Source organism: Dermochelys coriacea, chromosome 7, assembly GCF_009764565.3.
Source record: "Dermochelys coriacea isolate rDerCor1 chromosome 7, rDerCor1.pri.v4, whole genome shotgun sequence".
Classification (NCBI taxonomy): domain Eukaryota; kingdom Metazoa; phylum Chordata; order Testudines; family Dermochelyidae; genus Dermochelys; species Dermochelys coriacea.
The window spans coordinates 84228585-84252667 of record NC_050074.1 but is presented as its reverse complement, the minus strand read 5'-3'; the positions used below and the strand labels follow the sequence as shown (position 1 = coordinate 84252667).

The following is a 24083-nucleotide window of genomic DNA, read 5'->3' as shown; positions in this document are numbered from 1 at the left end:
TCCTAAGTCACTTAGGCACTTCGAAAATTTTACCGTGTGTGTGTAAAACAGATGAGCGCTTCCCTACAGTGTTGAAATCCAGCTACTTTAATTGGATTTTCTAAAATGTGGAAACATTTCTACTGGTCAAAAGTTTAATAAAGGCTTGTTTTCACAAAATTGAATACGAGAGTGATCATTATGATGACAACATCCCTTTAAAAAATCCACAAATAAGGCTAAATTTTAACAATTAAGTTTACATTTTTCTTGTAATTGTACTCTTATACCACATCCCATTTCCCACAGCTTTGTGTTTGGAGTCTGTTCATTCATACTACAGCTATAGTAGATTCATGTATTTGTGTCGTGCTCTCTGTGTGAAATCGTAAGCAGTGATTATTAGGTTCTCTGCTGCTTACAGTAAAACTCTTTATGGGAAAAAGTAAATGAACATGCACATAAATTGAGTAAAAGATGATGGTTCAAACTCACAGAAATAAGGAGCATTTCAGGTAAAGGGAAAATATGCCAAGTACCTTCTAATTTTTGGCCACCATATGACACCATCTCTGTACATAGGTAACAAAGAATTATATAACCATTTCCACTTCCTGTATATACTTCTCCGTATGATGACCTACACAAAAGACCGTCTATTAGCAGAGATGGCAAAGCTATCAAAATAAAACAATTCTGCACCCTAAAGTAATTAATATTTTAACAGCATAATAACATATACAATGAATTCAAAATATAAATACTGATGTGTGATGTTGGCACAAAAATCATTGCCTTCATTGTTGTCATTGCTTTCTGTGTCTCTTCTCATTGATTTTGTTGCCTGGTATGACCTCTGTATGTCAGACGTGAAAATATTGACCTAAATGTCAGCCAAGTTACTCAGGGCATGTCTGCACCAAAAACTTAAGTCAACCTATATTAGGTTGACTTACAGCCACCACAGTATTTACTGCAGTGGTTCATGTTCACACTACCCTCCTTTGGTTGTTGGTGAATGTCCTCACCAAGAGCACTTCCACTGGTCTCAGAGGGGAATGTGGGGAGTTGAGAGCCCAGGCTGCCTCTGTGTAATGTAGATGAGGGCTTAGGGCATGAGCAAATACAGTAAAGGTACATTTGAGTCCGAGTCTTTGGCCCTTTCACATAGAGTACATGTGTGTGTGGTGTGTTCTACATGCCTTCTTTCTAGCTGCAGATGCTTTGTGTTATAGGGTATGTCTTCTGCAGGGCCTAAATAACTGTGGATAGAGAGGGAAGAAACAGGTTTGATTGATCATTGCAAACTTTCAGTTTAGTTATTTAACAATAATGCTTTTCTATAGTACTTCCATATAAACGAATCCTCCAACACAACTGTGAGTCAAGTAAGTGTCATTATTCCCATTTGATAGGTGGGAAAGCTGAGGCAAAGTGGTTAAAGGATTTGCCCAAGGCCAAAGACATCAGAGGATTAGAAACTCTACAGATTGTGGCTACCAGTCATGTGCTCCAGACAAAAGGCCTCATTCGCATCAGTGTTCCTTATTTATTCCCTCATTTGCATCAGTGTTTGTGACAGGAAGGAAGGTAGGTCCAATGGTTAGTCTAGGACTAAAGATACCCACTTAGTCTCTCTGTGTCTCAGTTCTCCATCTATAAAATAGGGCTAACAGCGCTTCTCCTACTCACAGGGATGTTGTGAGGATAAATACATTAAAGATGGTAAGGTGCTATGGTAATGGGGGCCACATATGTATCTGAGATAAATGTCAGATTAGTTCTGAGCTGGGCATGTGTGCTCTCCATGGAGGCCAGTGTGAATAGATGCAGTGCTGTTGAAAGAGACAACCAGCATTCTTTTGGGGATAGAACCAAAGGGGTACATCTCTGACACACCTTAGTTTTTGGGTGAAGACACTTCTTAAACATCCAAGGTTTTAAAAAATGAAGGAATCCCAAGAAAAGGCATCCACTGCTCTTAGGAGAAGGGGGAGAAGGAATGGAAAGTTGAAATTAATTGGAGTCTTGTGTCTGTTTCCACATACTCTTCATTCTGTCCTGAGAATTCTTGCAGTGGAAGTTCAAAAGTCTCCAATTAAAAGCTTCATTTTCTTTCCTGTCCACCTTGTCCTTATCCCCCCCCCCGCCGGCAAATAATACAATCCCAGATTACTAGCGGCTAATTCTCATGGATGTGGAAATATACTAGGCTATAGACAAGGCTGGCCTGAAACACAAAGTGACCTCTGGCAGCCCGGCGTATAATAACAGCTCTTGTAAATCGCTCCATACCATAGCTTTGTAGTATTAGCAGGGGAATTGGGGTGGGAGGAAAGTACTTATTGTCCAGGGTTGGATAAAGTCAATGATTTAAAAGAAAAATTAAAAATACACATTTTTAATTTAAATTAAATACAGATTTTTTAAATTATTTAAAATTAAATTTGAAGTGATGACAACCTAAGTTAAGCCTATGATCTATTAAAATAATTTATATTAAAAACAAAAAATAATATTAAGCGGTATTATATTTGCTACCAAGAAAATCACAGCACTGAAGTGGTGGTGTTACCCAGGGTTCTTTCAACCCAAAGCTCTTGGTAACTTTTACTCTGTGCGAGGTGGCGTCAGGAAATAAATCAAGGGAGACACAGCCATCCAACCAATAGATGGCTGGCACAAACAGGACAACACAAGAGTGCTTTCACTTAAAGCTAAACTTTACTTAGTCTCAAGCACGTACACACATCCGCAATAGGTTAGTAAAACACCTCCAACCCTCAATAATTACTGAGGCTGAGTGTGGCTCTCAAGTGACACAGCAGCAGCCCATCTGCCAGTGGGGGGAACAAGATGCATCCAGAGGGAGAGTCCAGTCCTGAAGAGTCCCACTACCTCTAACTTTTCCCCCTTATTTATACATTAGTAATAGAATGACATGTCCCTTAAAGAAAACTTGTTAAGCAAGCAGTTCCAATGGTCAGGCAACAGGTTCCTTCTGATTATTGATTAACCAGGTGTGGGTTTTTCCAGAGTTTGCAGGCTTGAGGCCCCAATAGACATTCCTGGGGCACCTCCTGTTCTTCTAAAATGCATGTATCAGCAGCTTCAACACAGTTCTTATCAGAAAGGACACGGGGTCAAGCGGCCCTTTCTGTGGCAACCCCCTCCCCTCCTTCCTTGGTCAAGCTGAGTTTGGTACATGGCACTTTATGGTCTGCTGACTTGGCTGCTTTTAGCAATAAGCCATAGTGGTTTCAGGCACTTTACTGGTTTGCTGACATCTCCCTGTACAGTGGAAGTCACTGGCTAAGCACCTGGAACCAGAGTTTGTTGAAGTGCTAAACCGGCTTTGGATAGCAATAGCCTCTTCTATAAGTACAGAGAGAATAATTTCTTCATTTCGGTATATTCAACTAGTTCAGTTCAGTGACTAATAATTCTTTTTAAGTTAAGAAACCAATTGGATATTGAAAAGGCAGGAAAGCTTGTTTTCCTCTTCCAGGCTATGAATAAAAACTAGGTGTGAAAGGATGAGATCTGCTCATTTTAAAATCTTGGAGGACATGGTAACTAGAAACAATCACTTCACTTCGCTAACTACAGATAATACTTTCTTTGTTTAATAAATCCAGTTAGTTTTAAATACACAACATGTTTTAGTAAACTTTCTGATAAACTTTTTTTCTGATGTATCTACCACATTTAAGGTAGTTTTATTGAACTAGTAAAAAAATTAAAATACTGTTTTTGTGCAGTTTAATTGAATTTAAATTTCTATCCAAATAGAGATTGAGACAAATCGTAGTAAAAAAATAGTCACCTCGTCACTAAGAAGTGCATCATTCACCATTTTCTAACATGATAAAAATGAAGAATCTGAATAAATGTGTGTTAAGCTCTATATTTTTAAAGTGAATATTTGTATAGCTATAGTATATAGTCCTGTTTAGCAAAAAGAACCACCACATATAGTGTAAAGGCTATATTTATTTGCAAATCAACACATTTTAATGGTTCCCCACTAATGAGAGGTAAGCTATAGGAAAATAACTAAAAGTACCAGTGCAAAGTGTGATTAAAATCAATTTTTTTAAATCAAGGTTTCTTGCTTGGTGATTTTAAACATTATTAAAATTAGTGATTTAAAGCACTTCCGTTTAAAGCAATCCATCCTGTCCTCGTCAGTCCCATTTATGCTCCTGGCCATGGGATTGGAGGATCTGACAAATCTCTGACTGATTATCTGCATACACACAGGCTTTCCACACAAATACAAAGGTGCTCTAAATCACTAAGACCTCTTAATGAGAAAAGGAGTACTTGTGGCAACTTAGAGGCTAACAAATTTATTTGAGCGTAAGCTTTCGTGAGCTACAGCTCACTTCATCGGATGCATTCGGTGGAAAATACAGTGGGGAGATTTATATACACACACAGAGAACATTTATTTATGCTCAAATAAATTTGTTAGTCTCTAAGGTGCCACAAGTACTCCTTTTCTTTTTACGAATACAGACTAACACGGCTGCTACTCTGAAACCTCTTAATGAGATGCCCTTGCTGGCTGCTCATTCAATTAGTCATTCCATTTGCAGTGCAGGAACATTTGGGAATTCCCATACTGGATCAGACTAGTGGTCCATCTAATCCAGTGTCCTGTTCCTGCTACGGGGGGAAGAGTATAGGAAACTGTGTACTAGGCAGTTATGGGATTAATTGCCCAGGAAAATCTTTCCTCCTAACCCTCTCTAGTTAGAGGTTGGCTTATGCCCTGAAGCTTGAGGGGTTATAGCTCTTCCACAACTTTTGTTTGTTTTTATGCTGGATATTATTGTTAGTCACATAAACATCTAATCTTTTTTTGACTCCTACTAAACTCTTGGCCTCCGTAGCATTGGGTGGCAATGAGTTCCACAGCTTCACTGTGTATGTATGTTATATAAACAAGTATTTTATTTTTTCAGTTTTGAATTTGCCATCTTTCAGTGTCCCCTTGCTCTTGAGTTATGAGACCAGGGAAATGAAAGTTTCCAATCTGCATTCACCATCTAATTTATAAAATACTTTGGAGCACGTGCTATGATGGAGAGAGAAATGTATTTGGTGGTTAAATGTCATGCCATATTGTAAGTAATAGAGAGGATGTCTGTGTTTTGAGTGAACTTTCTTGGGCAGTATATAGTGACAAAGTTGGGATGGAGGAATACAACAGCCATTGCTTGGCCAACCAGGGCTTGGAATGCAGAGTCTAGCCTGGTTAATATACTAGAGGTCAGTGATCAATTGAGCCATTCTGGAATCTGCCACTCTGTCTTAAAGAATATGAATCTATGTAGTCACTTGTGCTCTGTTTCAGCCATTGATTAAACCCTTTTAGATTAGGGGGACCTGACCTGTTGTTTCACTTCCCCAGATGCACATACTCTACCCTGCCAGGGTTGAACAAATCATACAAAACACATTCCAGAGGGATACTGTGATAAATGAGAGGGGGGATAGCTCCCTTTTGTGGACACCCAAACAGCCAGTTGGCTATGGAATCCCTCTTGGTGGTTGTTCTCTACTTGCTTTATCTGTAAAGTAAGATTAACAAGCCCACAGGTAAAAGGAAAGGAATGGGCACCTGACCAAAAGAGCCAATGGGAGGACTAGAACTTTTTAAAATTGGGAAAAAAACTTCCCTTTGTCTGTCTGTTCTCAAGGAAAAAGGGGAACAGGGAGCAGTTATGCTGTGAGAAGCTTTAAGCCAGATATGAAAATCATCAGATCATATCTAGAACTACTTTTAACAACCCAAATATTTAAGTAGATCAGGAATGTTTAGAAAGATGCGATTAGGTTTATTTCTGTTTATTTTTTATGGCTAGTGGACTCCTCTGTGCTAACCCCCAATGCTTTTTTTTGCTTGTAACCTTTAAGATGAACCCCCAAGAAAGCTATTTGGGGTCCTTAATTTTTGGAATTGCTCTTTTAAAATCTAGCAAAAACCTACGTTCCAGGTGTATTTGCTTTCTTTTTGCTTTTAATAAAATGTACCTTTCTTAAGAAAAGGATCGGATTTTTGGTGTCCTAAGAGGTCTGTGCATATGCTGTTTAATTAGCTGGGGGCAGTAGCCAATTTCCTTTGTTTTCTTTCTCAACTCTTCTGCAGAGGGAGGGTGAAAGGGCTTGAGGGTACCCCAGAGGAAGGAATTCCCAACTGCTCCTTCGTGGGTTCCCAGGGGTTTGCATTTGGGTGGTGTCATCATCTACCCATCCAAGGTCAAAGAGAAGCTGTAACCTTGGGAGTTTAATACAAGCCTGGAGTGGCCATAACTGCTTTTTTGAATCCTTATGGGTCCCCACTTTCTGCACTCGAAGTGCCAGAGTGGGGAATCAGCCTGGACAGATAGTAATGCAGTAATTATTTTAGTAGCTCATACTATTTATAGTACCCAACACAGTAACTAGCTGGAAGAATAAGACAAGTGCATTAGAAATAAGTTTGGTAAATTGCAGCTCAGTCTGTACGCCCACAGACATTATGATGGTATGGCAGCTGAGAGCTTTATCTTGGTGTTCTTGATTTGCTCACTGCTACTTGTATAGGAGGTTTCTGAGGTAGTGCGTAGCTAGATTTGTTTCTGATTTTGGTTTTAAATGTCATGGTTGCTTTTTGCAGGACTATTTTGAAAGTTACATTTCCATTGCCTCAACTGTGCCTTCGGTTCTCTGCCTGATTGGAAACTTTGTGCTAGTCAACAGGTAAGTGCAGTTACATCTCCAGTCTAGGTTGCATTAAGCACCACTATTTTCAGGCTTGCCTGCTCCCTCTGCAGTCCAATCGCTCCACCCTTTTCTCTACTCTTTAGTGCTAGCACAGCAGTGGATTTGAAGTCAAGTTGAAACATCTAATGGGGAACTACATTTAACCAGAAAAAATGTTAGCTAAACTGCTTATGAAAGAGACTCACTTTGCTGTTCTGTCTCCACAGCAAAGTCCACTCGAGACATCTCTTAGGTATTAGACCAGGCACAAATACATTTCTGTGCAAAACTCATGAATATGTTCTCTTGTGTGATGATGATTTTTCAGAGAAGTAACAGCCCACTGTAGAAAAAGGTCAAATACAGTATTAAGTTCCTTGTTATATTTCCCTGTGAAATCTGTGTTCTGAATGCTACTGTAGTTTATAACATAGTACAGGTCCCTGGAATCAGTGATTCTTCTTCGAATGATGGTCCCTATATGTATTCCAAATGTGGGGTGCGCATGCGCACCATGCACCGGAGCCAGGTGGTTTTCTTAGTAGTGCCCATTGGCCCGCACGTGTATCGTGCATCCCCTTCTGCTCGCAACCAAGGTTATAATAGGCTGTGTGGGTCGATGCCTCTCCAGTCCTTCTTACCGCCACATGGCCTGAGTCAGAACCCTTGTTCTTTCACATTCTTAGTTTTTACTAAATCTGTGCTCTGAATACTACCATAGTTTATAACTAGGGCCCTACCAAATTCATGGTCCATTCTGGTCAATTTCATGGCCATAGGATTTGAAAATTAGTCAATTTCACATTTGCAGATGTTTACAGCCAAAATTTCACAGTGTTGTAACCACGGGGGTCCTGACCAAAAAGGAGTTATGGGAAGGTTGCAAAACAGTTGTAGGCGGGTTGTGGGATTGCCACCCTCACTTCTGTGCTGCATTCAGACCTGCCTCTGGGTACCTCTCCCTGCTGCATTGACCAGGCTACACCCTGCCAAGAGAATCTGAGACACAGGGGGAAGGTTTCCCCACCCACAAGGAGAAAATCTTTTAGCGGGAACTATAGCACTGTACTTGTCTTGACTCCCTGTTGACTGGCAACTATAGTTCTATTTTCTGTACCTGCAGTATTTGCCTGTGTGCCAGTCCCTTTTATCTGCCTTATTTTGCAAGTTCTAATCACTGAAGAAAGAATGGAAATTAGTCTGAAGATGAGCCATTTCAGTGCACAATGGCAGGAGCTGAGCGTGTGTGTGTGTGCAGTATATACTTCATATTGAGTAGGTACTTTAATATTCACCATTAATACCATAGTTATTATTAGCCAAGTGATAAATTCCTAAAATAAGTGCTCAGCTGTTATCTATTTTTGCACGTTGTATGCAAACGGGAAAGAGAGAGAAAGCAAAAGAGAACTTCATAAAATAGCTCTTGTTTTTCTTGCATATCCTCCAGACTGCTAATGTATCCATTTCACTAAACTATTATGTATTTAATGCATTACATTTAAATGTAGCATCTATCTCCTGCATATCACAGATTCTTCTGACTGGTGCATCTATAATCAATAAGTGTTTTATTATGTTAAATTTTCAACATCATAAATACTCATGAGGCAGATTAACATTATGAAGAATTCTGAGCAAATCGGTTCCCTGTGGTTCAAATATTATGCAGCATGTCTGGCTCGAACAGCATCTTTGATAGCTAACCATTATCGCTGTTTTAAAGTAGTGGCACTGTCTGTGGATACCAACACACACGAGATCATGAAAGTTTTTCTTGTACATCATTTGGGAGAGAACAACAAAACCAGGTAGTGCTGACTCCTTGTGGGTGTGTGAATACACTTGTATTCATATCAGTGCTCCTGTTTGACCAGATATCATTTTTTGGGTTTTTAATTGCTTTTCAAAAAGGTGTTCCGTGCACACAAGGCATATTTGTCAGGAGTCCTTCCTTCTCCTAAAAATGGGCTAGTCAGACTACAGTATGTATAGCTTGGGTAACTATGTGGCATGATGCACCATATTGTGGTCCCTGGGAGATCTGCCTAAAAGAATAAGGTTTAGTACAGGAGACCTTGTATCTGAGGATGAAGGGAATATATTTCAACACTTCATCTCTAGATCTTGATTGCTAGCTTAGCTTTCCTTTTTCTTCATTTTTCCTTTATTCCTTCTCTGCCCTGAAGGTGAGCTGATAAAGTCTTCTTGTGTGTCTATAATAAGTAACCTTCCTGTTCAAGCAACTAATTGTCTTGTAGTGACAAGCATGTGATTGCTTTCACCCAGCCTGCAGTATTCCCCAAGCAGACTTTTTTGCTGCCGCCTGTTGCTCTTCCAAGGGGAGTATCTCCTGTTTCTGCTAGAAATAGATATTTACAGGTTGGTTGGGTTTATAGACTTATTGAGTTGAATAAGCACTGATGGAAGATGTGGAAGTCATCAATTTGATATCAAAACGCTTTAAAATAATTACTTTTTATTTCCCCCCTTTTTCTTGGTCCTTCCTGCCCCAGAGGAATTAGTTCATAGCAACTTCTACACTGGCTTAATTTCTCTAGCCACCTGGCTTCCTTTGTGCTCTTGTATTATCTCCCAGTTGGCTGACACATCAGTCGCCTGCCTTAGCCAGAATATGCATTTCTAGGCTGCCGTTTGTGCTTCCAAAGCAATTCCATTGTTAGTCCCCAAGTTCCCATGTTGTGGTGTGGCATCTTGAGTGTGTGCTTTAAAAAGTGGGACAGGGTGGCAGCTACACACTTGCATGCTGCATTTTGACAGCAATCAGTACTACTAGCACATGGCACTTCTTAGCTACCTTTAAAGCAAAAGTCCTGAGGTTGGGTTGTGAAAATTACTTAGTTTGTAAAGTACTTTGAAACTCTAGGGTGGAAAAGGGTACAGAAATACAAAGTTACAAAATGATAGCCATTATTGTATTTGTCTGGAAACTTTTTGTGACTAGGGTTTTTAAAAATGAAATATGTAGAATAGAGTAGATCATGCCAGCCTGTAGGCATTTAAAGATGAGTCACATGTAAGGAGAGGCAGTATGGTCTAGTCCAGTGGTTCTTAACCTGGGGTGCATGCACCCTCTGGGGGTGCGAGATGCCCTTTTTGGGGGTGCGAGACATGCCAGATTTTTTTAGAAGGTAAATCATCAAAAACACAAATTAAGCACAGGCACATAAGTACAACTACTTTGTTTCATCAGACCTATGTATTTATTAACATTATATATTTTTAACGATTACTGTAATATATAAGCAAAAAATAATCTAGGTTTAAAGAACTGATTTACTTCAATGATTTTTGATAAGGGGTGCGAGAACATATTTTGAGAACCAAAGGGGTGCAGGCTGCAGTAAAGGTTAAGAACCACTGGTCTAGTGCATAGGGCACTATACTGGGAGCCAAGAGACCTGGGTTCTTCTGCCAGTTTGCTAACTTGGGGCAAATCACTTCACCTCCCCCAGCTCTGTTTCCCCTCCCCTTCCCCATAGTCTGTCTGTTTAGATTATGAGCTCCTCAGGGACTGTCTCTTACTATGTGTGTATACAGCACCTAGTACAATGGGACCCTGATCGCAACTGGAGCATCTAGGCACTACTGCAATAGAAGTAATGAATAATAATAGATTTTGTGATTAAAATAGATAAAATGTGTGGGAGGGTCTCATTTAAAGAAAAACCCAAACCATTGCATTTCTTCTCTAGGGTATCTGCCAGCATCCGCATTCTGTCCTCCTTGGCTGTCATGTTGGCTGTCTTCGTGGTGATCACTGTGCTGGTGAAAATGGACACATCCACATGGACACAGTGTTTTTTTGTCGTAACCATAGTTTGCGTAGTTATAGTCAGCAGCGCCTCGACCATCTTCTCCAGCAGCATCTTTGGCCTGACAGGCTGTTTCCCCATGAAGAATTCGCAGGCTTTGATTTCAGGTTAATCTCTCTCTGATATTCAAAATGGAATCAGTGGCAGTAAGTAAATGATTAGCTTTTTCAATGGAAAACTACCCACTTGCTGAGAAACACACTGACGAGAGAACTTAGAAACTCCTTAGACTCATGGATTTTAGTTTTTGTGACCCATGCTTCTGTAGCACATGCTCCATGTTGGTGGAGGTTTTGCTGCATCTTGCATTTAGACATGTGATAATGAGGTCTGCATTTTGGCTGAAGTAACATGACCTTTCCTTTATTTAAAAAAAAAAAATCTGTAGACTGAGATAAAGGGAAGTTGCCAAGGAAGAAAAACAGCCAGTCATGTGAGCTGTCTCTCTAGTTTCTGTAAATGTTTTGTAGACTGCCGTACTTCACTGTATAAAACAGCATTTGTTCTCTCAAAAGAGACAAGGAGAATATCAGATCTTTGTATCCATATCCTGTGGGTGAATTTCCCCTAAAGCAATGTGAGGCAAAGGACCACAGACTTGATTTTTCTATAGGGGGAAGAACATTCCTTAGTTTCACATTTGTTTATATCTCAGGAAATATTAAACTTTGCATTGTCTCTCTTTTTATATTCCACATTTATGCTCATTTCCATAACTGACGAGGGACATGCTGAGAGTCATGAGTGATGAGGTCCTTGGAGGTTTGGATGTTGTTGATACCTACCCTGCAGTGCATTTAGAATGTTAAGAGAGAGGTGAGGGGAAGAAATCAAGACAGTGACTTCAGAAATACTTCCTTGGGCCAATGCAGGAATGTTTTAATGATTTTTTTTTTCTCACTGAGGAAAATCTGCTTCTGTCAGATGTGGCTGTTCCTGTTGTAAAAAATGTGTACATGGTATTGGCAACTTGATTTGCATTTTGGGAGGTAAAAGAGAGAGACTATCAAACTCCCAATTTTAGAAAACCAAGCTTGGGTTTCTGATCTGGTAACTAACACTCTGTCCTCTGAAACTAGGCATAGAAAATCCTCATTAAAGCCCAGCACCTGGTCTCCAAGGTGTGATGTATTTGTATACCCTTGCTGGAGGGCGGAGAAGGATGGATAGAAAGCGCGGCTTCCATTTCACTACACAACTATTACACAGCAGGGGATGTGATACAGTAAAGAACTGATTTGTAGACCAACATAGAAGTATAGGCAATACCAAACATGCAGATGGGCTTTCCCTTTCAAGGCTGCTGGCTTTGAAGCCTTGTATCTGGGGTAACTAGATGATCCAAAGTGTTAATGCGCTGGCTTTTCACCTCTGGAGCCCTAGACTACAGTGAGGCTTGGGTCATACGAGATGAGTTTAGAGGTTTCCAGCTAGTCAAATATTTGTTTTTTTTCCACATCCCAAAACTACCATACAACTTGCAGCGATTGGCTGCCTTGTGTCGAGAGACCTGGAGCTGGAATTCGAGCCGTGTTCATAGGTTAGGATTGAAATGCATTGACTAAGCTGTGTGTGAGCACTTGCACAGCACTTTCCAGCTCTATGTCTGGCTCTGGCCAATGCTATCAGTGGCTTTGTTCCAAGAGCACTGAAGTTTGTCTATACATTCAGTTAAAAATGGTTTCTGAAATTCCTAGATGCAAACCTCTTACCCTCACCTCTTTAATTCCTGCCCTCTATTTCGGCTTTGAAGCTGCTGTCTACCCAAGTGTCTGGGCCTGGTTGATCCAGTATAAATTGGGCATTATTACATACTTCTTTGACACTGAATTCTTGCTTTTTCTCCCTCCATGTAGGTCAGGCCATGGGGGGCACAGTCAGTGCTGTAGCATCGGTGGTGGACCTGGCAGCAGCAGCTGATGTTACAGACAGCGCCCTGGCCTACTTCCTGACAGCAGATGTCTTCATCATTGTCTGCATTGTGGTATACCTTATTCTTCCCAAGTTGGAATATTCCAGGTAAAGCCTGTCAAGCCAGCAGGCCATTGACTATGCCAGGGGTTCTCAAACTGGAGGTCGGGACCCGTCGGGGGTCACAAGGTTATTACATGGGGGGGGGTGAGCTGTCAATCTCCATCCCAACCTCGCTTTGCCTCCAGCATTTATAATGGTGTTAAATATATTTACAAGTGTTTTTAATTTATAAGCGGGGGTCACACTCAGAGACTTGCTGTGCGAAAGGGGTCACCAGTACAAAAGTTTGAGAACCACTGGACTGTGCAAATACCCTAAGCAGGGTTCACCTGATATAGACTTTGGATGTGGTGAATATGCCTCAGGTGCAGGTAGAGAGGTATTTTTCTGCCTAATAAGAGCTACAAAGTACATGACTGTAGTATGTTGAGGTGTAAAAAGCCAGCAGTAAGAACAGCAGTGCAAAGGGGTAGCGGGGGACCTACTTTCTCTTTCATTGTGAAGCATAAAAGGTCAGGAAAATCATAGTCTTATGTGATGCCCATTTCTCCTGCCATTTGACAATCTTGCCTTTTATGTTGTTTGCTCCCATGCTTGTCTGATTGTTGCAAGAATCCCCCTTCTCGGAGGGCCATGCAACACACCCTGTGCTTTGCTGTCCTGCTGCTTGTGTTCAGTTCCTTTGCTGGGTCTCTTTCATCTGATCTTCCTGATTTGACAGAAACCACAGACAGAAACTGTGGGATTTGCAGCTTGTCTTGAGTTTCTGAAAAGCTACCTCTGTGGGGAAGAGTGGGGAGATGACTGAAACCACATAAGCAGCTCTAGAATTGCTTAATCAGAAGTTAAACTAACTGTTGTTCAGATTAACCCCTGTTAACATACAGATAACAACCAAACAGGTCCCAGTGGTTCATGCAGTAACCAGTGGGACATACCAGTATTTTGGACTCCTAAACATCTGGATTCTCCAAGCCTGATTGGTTTCGAGATGTCTGTTGAGCCCTCCTGTGAATAGCTGGGCATCTCTGTGCATCAGAGGCATTTCTTGTTTAATTAGAACACATTCAGGTTGGGAGAAGGGAGCTGGAAAGTCCATGGGATTTGAGTAAATCCTATAGGAAGCAGTAGTTAAAGTGCATTTGTGGTGATGTAGGTAGGTTCATGTGGGAGCAGGAGATAATGTTTTTGTTTTGTTCACAGCCCTCTTTTATTTTGCAATGAAGAGCACAGGAAACTGAAATGTTTTGTACACTCCCACATAATATGATTGACATGGGCCCATATTTTGTAGGGAGTGGGATCTTGGCAAGGAAGAGGAATGTGATTTTATGTGTCTATTAAATCCTGAGGGCATTGAAGTAGTCTCTGTGTGTAGCCCTTTATTACAGTAGAATCCACTAACAGAAACTGTGGGTATTGCCACAGCTTGTGCTGAATTTCTGTCCTCTGTTTCCCTGTTGACAAGGTTTCAGGGAGTTTGCGGACATCAATATTCTTTCTGGATTCTGGGCTGGGGAGGGGATCCGTTTCTGATGAGGTGGGCAGTACAAGTTATATAATCTAAATACTGAATTCTTTATTTGTTGGGTGCCAGCGAATTTTCCTGCGCAGCCGACTTCTGTTCTCATTGCAGCTGTCCATGTTGATTTCACTGGGTTGTTGATAGTTTTCCTTCTTCTCTTCTTTCAGGTACTACATGAGAAGCCACAAGGGTAGCACACACCCAGCTGGTGTATTGCCTAGCAGTTATTTAGAGGAAGTGGATGAGTCACAAGACATCACCAACAGCTCATTTCCAGCCAAAGTGACCAGTGACCAAAACATCCCACCCTTACGTCCTATCCTGAAGAAGACCGCTGTCCTGGGCTTCTGTGTCTTCTATGTCTTTTTCATCTCTATCATCATATTTCCTTCCATCTCCTCCAGCATAGAGTCTGTCAACAAGGACTCGGGGAGTTTATGGAGCAATAAGTACTTCATCCCCCTCACCAGTTTCCTTTTGTACAATTTTGCTGACTGGTGTGGACGGCAAATCACTGCCTGGATCCAGGCCCCTGGCCCAAAGAGCAAACTGCTCCCTGCTCTGGTCATCCTGAGGACTTTGTCACTACCTCTATTCATGTTATGTAACTATCAGCCTCGGAGTCATATCAAAATGGTAATCTTCAACAAAGATGTCTACCCAGCTCTCTTCATTGCACTCTTAGGACTCAGCAATGGTTACCTGGGTACCTTAGCTATCATCTATGGCCCCAAGATCTTGCCAAAAGAGTTGGCAGAGGCAACAGGGGTGGTGATGACATTTTACCTGACATTAGGGTTGGCGCTGGGATCTGCCTGCTCAATTCTTTTGGTCCATCTAATATAGAAGAGAGGTGGAAGGGTGAGGGTGTTACCATTAACTTGGGCAGCACTGGGTTGGGCCACCAGCAGTTGGTTCTAGAACCAGCTCTTTTCCCCAGGGAATCTATGAAGTTACATTCCTGAACCTCTGATCCTGATCAGGTCTAGTGGGGCTTGGAAATCGAGCTCCTGAAAAGCAGGTGGGCGGGAAAGTTGAGGGAAAGCAGCGGAGTTACTTGCTGAACCTGAAAGTCAGGTGAAATGCATCCCTCATTAAGAAGCTCATAAAAGGGGTGCCTAGCTAGTATGGGGAGAAACAAAGCATCTGCAGAGATTCTCTGGACTCAAAAAGGAGCTTGATATGTACCCTGTTCATCGCTGTCACCATGTCTGTTATCATTTTGGTCTTATATTAACTATTTGCTGGCTTCCCAAGCATGAAGGCTGACTAAACTGGTTCAAGTTACTGCTAACCCTAGAGGTGAACGAATAATGAATTTTGTTAAAAAAAGAACAAATAAACAAATGCCCCCCCCCATGTGGTTTGTGGGGAAGTTCCCATAGGCCTTGCCAAAGGGGGTTAGTCCAGAATGCCAATTTTGATGCTGTGAAAGCTTCATCTCCAGGAATAACTCATTAGGTCAGGTGGATGTGCACCAAATGTTGCTCTTTTCCTTCCATCCACAATTATGTCTTCTTTCTTAGATCTGCTGAACCTAACATTTTCAGATGCTTCAGTAAGCCTCACTATTTTGTGCTGGACAATTTAAAAGGACACTCTTGGAGGATTTATAATTGTTCTATTACTGAATTAATGCTGTGGGACCTTGAAACTGAAATCTGTTTCCCTGTGGAATACTTCCCTCATATTATGTACATAAACACTGCTTTGTTATTTAGGATTGCTTATTAGAGCTGATCTTGGGTAAGTGTATCACTTGTAATGTTGTTTGTATGTGTATGATATGGAACGGAGCACTGAAGAGTTATTCTTAGGGGGGAACAATAGAAAAGTACAATACTTAGATTTTATACACTTTATTCTAAGACCAGGAAAAACCCTGAATATTGGGCATAACTTCCTAACAATGAGATCTATCAGACTGGAATAGTTTCCTTAGGGATGGAGTGGAAGCACCACTGCCTGCGTCATTCCAAATTAGACTGGGCAAAGCATTGGCAGGGGATGTCCTCTAGATCTCCTCACTCTTAACTGCTGATACTACTGGAGAGTGGGGTAATATTTTGTGCTTTACTAGACTTGACAACATCTCTTTCCTCTGACTAACATAGTAGAATGATTCGCGGCTTAATTGTTGTTGGTTTTTTTTGGGGGGGGGGAGTTTTCCAACTTTCTTTGCTGCTGTTTTTACCTAAATCTTTGAACTGGTTCATGTTGTGGCAACTTTCACAAATTGAAGTGAATGGGCACTAATGTTTTTTCTGAAACCTACCAATAGGTGGCCCAATTAAATCTTAAACTGTAAAGGATCTAGTGATGATAAATTTTGCTGATATTTTAAAAGTTCTACAGTGTGTGTTGAGAGGAGGAAATTTTATTAAAAAAGGATTTATTAGAGGGAGCACTTTATTATGTTTACTAAATTCACTGTATGAAAAACATTGAGACCCCAGTTAATTCAAGTGGACTGGCTGTGAGGGAAGGAAAAGATTACATTGGTGATCTGGCATTAGATGAATTTTTCTTATACTGTTATCAGAATGAGGAGATGTTATAAAGCAAAAAGATTGTTTCCAAAGGGGATGGCTTTTTAAATGTATATATGAAATTAGATGAAGCACAAACTAAACTAAATATGGTTCTGATTATATTTTTTACTCTAAAATTGGATGGATATATACTGTAAAAGGAGATTAACTAGCAGCCTAATTTTATAATTTGTCATTGCAATTTAATGCCTCTGGGGAAAATAACTATGGGAAAATGTTTCCATTGGGATTTGTTGTCCCAAAGAATGGAAAGAGGAATATCGAACCTTTTGCTTCTAGGTAACTGTTTCAAATTCACCCTTAGCTGGTAACTTCTTTAGATTTTAGTCTGTTCTTTGAGTTCCTAATGTAATGGCGTTCATGTGCCAAAAAAATGCCACCACAACTAGTACTCATGGCAGAGATGCAATGGGATGAATAGTCTTGGGAGTTAGAACTCACCTAGAGTTAATGCCAGTAAGTCAAAAGGCTTTGTCAGGGTGGCGTGGCCAGATGCCATGCTGCTGCCAGTGCAGTGTCTTCTGTGATGATTATTTAAAGGCTTTCAGGATTTGGTATGAATAGTTAGGAATTAAAACTTGAAATATATATTTTAGTTTTTTACTATTTAACACTGGACAGAATATTAATTGGAAAGTAATCTGGCCTAGTTGTGAAGCCAGTGTTCTGGAGTCTCTTCCTTTTTTGTGGTCTGTGTGGGCAATAACAGTAGATAAGGTTTTAAAAATTGAAGTTCAGTTCTGATAGCTGAGAGTTTCACAAAGTATCTACCTACTGATGGCTTTCATTACTTTATATAGAGAATAATACATGGCTAGCATATAACCTACCATGACTGACAGCAGTTATTGAGACTGAACTAAGTGTTTTTTCAGTATTTAATCTGGGATCATTGGTAACACACATACAGTTCAGCTTTATAGGTAATTTTAAAACATAAAATCCAGACATGAGTGGAAAATTTACAGGGCATGTGATGCAGAAGGAGAAGCTTTACAACATGTAACTTTGCATGGCATAAGCTTTAATAAATTGAAATGAGTACTGTCATTTCACGAGGAACTAATCCTTTGGCCTTCATTGCGTGGAAATATAGTACAGCCTGGCCAAGGCTGCTACATGTTAAATTCCATTTTTGTTTAGATTCTAAAGGGTAGCTAAATGACGAGGTTGTACAGTTTAAATGCACCTCTAGCACTGACAACCATTCTGCAGAAGCCCAAGGCGTGAGTGTGTGTGTAATATTATTTTAAACCAAAACAGGACTTGATTCGTACTGGTGCCTGTCACCTCTGCAGTGTTGTGAAGATTTAGGAGCCTTTGTGTGGTGTAGCAGGATACTGCACTAGTCTCTCATCTCGATAAAGATAACAGATAAAGGTGACATTTGTGGTTTTAACTATTTCCCACTAAAATTTTTGCCTATATCACATAAGCCCTGTGCAATATCGGATAATTTTCATTCTCTTTGCAGGAAAAACCTGAGCCTGGAATAAAACTGTGTTAGGATATATATGTACATAACTTCCATTTGGGGGTAGATATTTTAAAAAAGAGGCTAAAACCCGGCATCCAGTTTTATACCTGCAGTCAATTGTACAGACACGAACAATGGCATTAGAATTTCTAATTAGCTCATTGCAACTGCAAATCATGTAGATACCTAAATACAATCTCTTGTGTCTGCAAATTTAGAGCCATAAGTAAAATATTGCCTGTTGACAGCTCTGGGCGGGGCTGAATGTAACTGCGACAAAGTGTTTTTTTTTTACGTTATGTTGCATGTGAGTCTTACTGTCCTGTACTAATACTGCGTGTACCTCAGTTTCCCTGTGTACTGCACCAGTGCCTACCTGATTGGAATTGGGGGTGTGGTTTTTGCGGAGGCCCTCGGGGCAGATGGCCGATACCTTTCGTAACCTGAGAACCAGGAGGGGGATGCAACCTGGTGACATTTTACCCAGGAAGCAGGACAAAGAGCAGAGGAGGAGCAACAGGTGTGTCAAAGGGCAGGGTCCAGGGCAGTTTGCTGTGGGGAACTAGAAGAGGGGGAGTCCAAGCCGTCTGGCCTGGGGTTCCCCCAAGATGGACTTGGCTAAAACTCACTGATTTCTGTGCTAACGTGTTCTGTTCTATGCTGTGTACCTGTCAACTAATAAACCTTCTATTTTACAACACTGGTTAAGAGTCATGGCTGACTGCAGAGTTGGGGTGCAGAGCCCTTTGGTTTCCCCAGGATCCCCGCTCAGGTGGACTCGCTGCGGGGAGCGCATGGTGAACAGGGATGTTGAATGTTCTGAATTTCACACACAGGAAGGCCGAAGCCATGTAGGCTTCTTGCCCTGACAACAGTGGCATGCTTCGCCAGAGTCCTGAGTGGCTCTTACAGAGCAGTTCCAGAGCATCAGCCCGGTGATTCCGTGACAGTAACAAGGCGCTTTTCTTAATGCTAAAATTTATTTCAGATGCTTAAGACTGAAAGGACTTCAGCTCAATGGTTGCTTTGCTGTTCTCTGATATACTTGCTATGGGTGTCTAAAAGTGTTCTCAATGGGTTTTTAAAATATGAAGCCACCTGCTCCATGTTCCTTCTTTTAAATCTTCCTAATTGTGAGTAGGATACATAGTATTAAGAGAGGACATGATCCTTGAGAGGGATTGCTCATTACTTGACTATTTTGCACTTACTCTGATTCTGTCCACAGTTAAAAAGGGAAATGAGTTACCACCTCTTGAAACAGAACCCTAATTGTCTCATAGCATTACTAATAATATTAATTTGGTACTGGCTAAATGCTGGAGGCTGAAATACATGAATTTTACTTTGACGTCGTCAGAGTCTAAGCAAGCTTTCCACTTCCAAGACTGATCAACGGAATGCATTTTCAGCCACATCTTGTGATTGGTTTCCCCCATTACTGCTTATGCATTTGGTGATATCTTTACTGAACCAGAGGATGAGAAGCCAAGAAGAAGGGTTTATATACACACAAAGCCCAAATGTATACTGAACTCTGATTTGAACCCAAGTATTGTCATTGTTTTGTCCTGAGAGAGCTTTGGAAATGCGATTGCTGACCTCTGTAAAGTCTTGGCACTCTCTTACAGTGATTCTCCTGTATCCACTCTCAATTTATCCTCCCTACTGTGTTTATTTTAATGCCTTTATCTCCCACTTCCATAGCAACTTTTTATAGGAGGATCTCTAAGCTAGAGAGGTTCTACAAGCACCGTTAGCTTACAAGCATGTTAAGTATTACACCAACAATATATTACAGAGAGATGGAGGGAAAAAAATAAGAAGCTTAAACCTGTCTTCTGATTTTATGCCAGCAATTAATGAGTAGTGCTACTGACATCATTTGCCTGGCTGTTGCAATCAAAACTGTGCTCACAAAATTTGAAGGCAATGTCTGATGGAGCAAAAGAACAGTAAGTAGTAATGGAATCCACAACTTCTGACTATGCCAATCCTCTTTGATTATTAGACCAGACTGCATCTCAAATAAAAACATTGTTGGAGTCTCAGAGTAATTATAGGAAGGGTAGTGAGGTAGGCTTAAAGAGTTTTGGAGCCAGTTATAATGCAATACCTTCACATAGAATATCAGGGTTGGAAGGGACCTCAGGAGATCATCTAGTCCAACCCCCTGCTCAAAGCAGGGCCAATCCCCAACTTAATCATCCCAGCCAGGGCTTTGTCAAGTCTGACCTTAAAAACTTCTAAGAAAGGAGATTCCACCACCTCCCTAGGTAACACATTCCAATGTTTCACCACCCTCCTAGTGAAAAAGTTTTTCCTAATATCCAACCTAAACTTCCCCCACTGCAACTTTTGACCATTACTCCTTGTTCTGTCATCTGCTACCACTGAGAACAGTCTAGCTCCATCTTCTTTGGAACCCCCTTTCAGGTAGTTGAAAGCAGCTCTCAAATCCCCCACCCCCCCATTCTTCTCTTCCGCAGACTAAACAATCCCAGTTCTCTCAGCCTATCCTCATAAGTCATGTTCCAGACCCCTAATCATTTTTGTTGTCCTCTGTTGGACTCTCCAATTTTTCCACATCCTTCTTGTAGTGTGGGGCCCAAAACTGGACACAGTACTCCAGATGAGGCCTCACCAATGTAATAGAGGGGAACAATCACGTCCCTCAATCTGCTAGCAATTCCCCTACTTATACAGCCCAAAATGCCATTGACCTTCTTGTCAACAGGGGCACACTGTTGACTCATATATCTAGCTTCTCGTCCACTGTAACCCCTAGGTCCTTTTCTGCAGGACAGCTGTCTAGCCATTTGGTCCCTAGTCTGTAGCGGTGCTTGGGATTCTTCCGTCCTAAGTGCAGGACTCTGCACTTGTCCTTGTTGAATCTCATCAGATTTCTTTTGGCTTAATCCTCTAATTTGTCTAGGGCCCTCTGTATCCTATCCCTACCCTCCAGCGTATCTCCGCTCCTCCCAGTTTAGTGTCATCTGCAACCTTGTTGAGGGTGCAGTCCACACCATCCTCCAGATCATTTATGAAGATTCTGAACAAAACTGGTCCAAGGACTGACCCTTGGGGCACTCCACTTGAAACCGGCTGCCAACTAGACATGGAGCCATTGATCACTACCCACTGAGCCCGACAATCTAGCCAACTTTCTATCCACCTTATAGTCCATTCATCCAGCCCATACTTCTTTAACTTGCTGGCAAGAATACTGTGGGAGACTGTGTCAAAAGCTTTGCTAAAGTCAAGGAACAACACGTCCATTGCTTTCCCCTCATCCACAGAGCCAGTTATCTTGTCGGAGAAGGCAATTAGATTAGTCAGGCATGACTTGCCCTTGGTGAATCCATGCTGACTGTTCCTGATCACTTTACTCTCCTCCAAGTGCTTCAGAATTGATTCCTTGAGGACCTGTTCCATGATTTTTCCAGGGCCTGAGGTGAGGCTGACTGGCCTGTAGTTCCCAGGATCATCCTCCTACCCCCCCCCTTTTTTTTTTTTAATAAAAAGATGGGCACTACATTAGCCTTTTTCCAGTCGTCCTGGACTTCCCCCAATCGCCATGAGTTTTCAAAGATAATGGCCAATGGCTCTGCAATCACATCCGCCAACTCCTTTAGCACTCTCAGATGCAGCGCATCCGGCCCCATGGACTTGTGCTCGTCCAGCTTTTCTAAATAGTCCTGAACCACTTCTTTCTCCACAGAGGGCTGGTCACTTCCGCCCCATGCTGTGCTGCCCTGTGCAGCAGTCTGGGAGCTGACCTTGTTCGTGAAGACAGAGGCAAAAAAAAGCAGAGTACATTAGCTTTTTCCACATCCTCTGTCACCAAGTTCCCTCCATCATTCAGTAAGGGGCCCACACTTTCCTTGACTTTTTTCTTGTTGCTAACATACCTGAAGAAATCCTTCTTGTTACTCTTTACATCTCTTGCTAGCTGCAACTCCAGGTGTGATTTGGCCTTCCTGATTTCACTCCTGCATGCCCGAGCAATATTTTTATACTCTTCCCTGGTCATTTGTCCAATCTTCCACTTCTTGTAAACTGCTTTTTTGTGTTTAAGATCAGCAAGGATTTCACTGTTAAGCCAAGCTGGTCGCCTGCCATATTTGCTATTCCTTCTACACATCGAGATGATTTGTCCCTGTAACCTCAATAAGGATTCTTTAAAATACAGCCAACTCTCCTGGACTCCTTTCCCCGTCATGTTATTTTCCCAGGGGATCCTGCCTGTCAGTTCCCTGAGGGAGTCAAAGTCTGCTTTTCTGAAGTCCAGGGTCTGTATTCTGCTGCTCTCCTTTCTTCCCTGTGTCAGGATCCTGAACTCAACCATCTCATGGTCACTGCCTCCCAGGATCCCATCCACTTTTGCTTCTCCTACTAATTCTTCCCGGTTTGTGAGCAGCAGGTCAAGAAGAGCTCTGCCCCTAGTTGGTTCCTCCAGCACTTGCAACAGGAAATTGTCCCCTACACTTTCCAAAAACTTCCTGGATTGTCTGTGCACCGCTGTATTGCTCTGCCAGCAGATATCAGGTTGATTGAAGTCTCCCATGAGAACTAGGGCCTGCGATCTAGTAACTTCCATGAGTTGCCGGAAGAAAGCCTCGTCCAGCTCATCCCTCTGGTCCGGTGGTCTATAGCAGACTCCCACCACGACATCACCCTTGTTGCTCACGCTTCTAAACTTAATCCAGAGACTCTCAGATTTTTCTGCAGTTTCCTACTTGAGCTCTGAGCCGTCATACTGCACCCTTACATACAATGCAACTCCCCCACCTTTTCTGCCCTGCCTGTCCTTCCGAACAGTTTATATCCATCCATGACAGTACTCCAGTCATGTGAGTTATTCCACCAAGTCTCTGTTATTCCAATCACATCATAATTCCTTGACTGTGCCAGGACTTCCAGTTCTCCCTGCTTCTTTCCCAGGTTTCTTGCATTTGTATATAGGCACTTGAGATAACTCGCTGATCGTCTCTCTTTCTCAGTATGAGGCAGGAGCCCTGCCCTCTCGCGCGCTCCTGCTCGTGCTACCTCCCGGTATCCCACTTACCTCAGGGCTTTGGTCTCCTTCCCCCGGTGAACCTAGTTTAAAGCCCTCCTCACTAGGTTAGCCAGCCTGCTTGCGAAGATGCTCTTCCCTTTCTTCGTTAGGTGGAGCCTGTCTCTGCCTAGCACTCCTCCTTCTTAGAACACCATCCCATGGTCAAAGAATCCAAAGCCTTCTCTCCGACACCACCTGCATAGCCATTTGTTGACTTCCATGATTCCACGGTCTCTACCCAGGCCTTTTCCTTCCACGGGGAGGCTGGATGAGAACACCACTTGCGCCTCAAACTCCTTTATCCTTCTTCCCAGAGCCATGTAATCTGCAGTGATCTGCTCAAGGTCATTCTTGGTAGTATCATTGATGCCCACGTGGAGAAGCAGGAAGGGGTAGCAATCCAAGGGCTTGATGAGTCTCGACAGTTTCTCAGTCACATCATGAATCCTAGCTCCTGGCAAGCAGCAGACTTCTCCGTTTTCCCGGTCAGGGCGGCAGATAGATGTCTCAGTCCCCCTGAGGAGAGAGTCCCTGACCACCACCACCCGCCTCCTTCTCTTGGGAGTCGTGGTTGTGGAACCCCCAACTCTAGGACAGTGCATCTCATGCCGTCCAATCAGCGGAGTCTCTTTCTGTTCCGTTCCCTCAGATGTGTCATCTAGTCCACTCTCCGCATTAGTACCTGTGGAAAGAACATGAAAACAGTTACTTACCTGTATCTGCGTTGCTGGTACATGGACTCTCCCCTTCCTTCTTCTGGAGGTCACATGCTGCCAAATTTCTTCACCGTCCTCCTGTCCCCGCAGTGCAGCCTGCTCTGAATCTTCAGAACGTTGTGTCTGTAGAAGCATATCCTGACGTCTGTCCAGGAAATCTTCAGTTTCTCTTATGCAACGCAGGGTTGATACCTGTTGCTCCAGACCTTGAA

At 42.1% G+C, this 24083-nt stretch overlaps 1 protein-coding gene across 1 annotated transcript in view; it reads left to right on the top strand.

Annotated features, from left to right (window-relative positions):
• Positions 1–18794, top strand: part of SLC29A3 (solute carrier family 29 member 3) — a 30084-nt gene extending 11290 nt beyond the window's left edge. Inside the window, exons 4-7 of the mRNA XM_043518856.1 lie at positions 6647–6729; positions 10449–10675; positions 12425–12587; positions 14235–18794. Of these exons, the coding sequence (XP_043374791.1) occupies positions 6647–6729; positions 10449–10675; positions 12425–12587; positions 14235–14913 (1152 nt within the window). The 3' untranslated portion in view covers positions 14914–18794. The remainder of the gene's footprint in view (positions 1–6646; positions 6730–10448; positions 10676–12424; positions 12588–14234) is intronic.
• The last annotated feature ends 5289 nt before the right edge of the window (positions 18795–24083 follow it).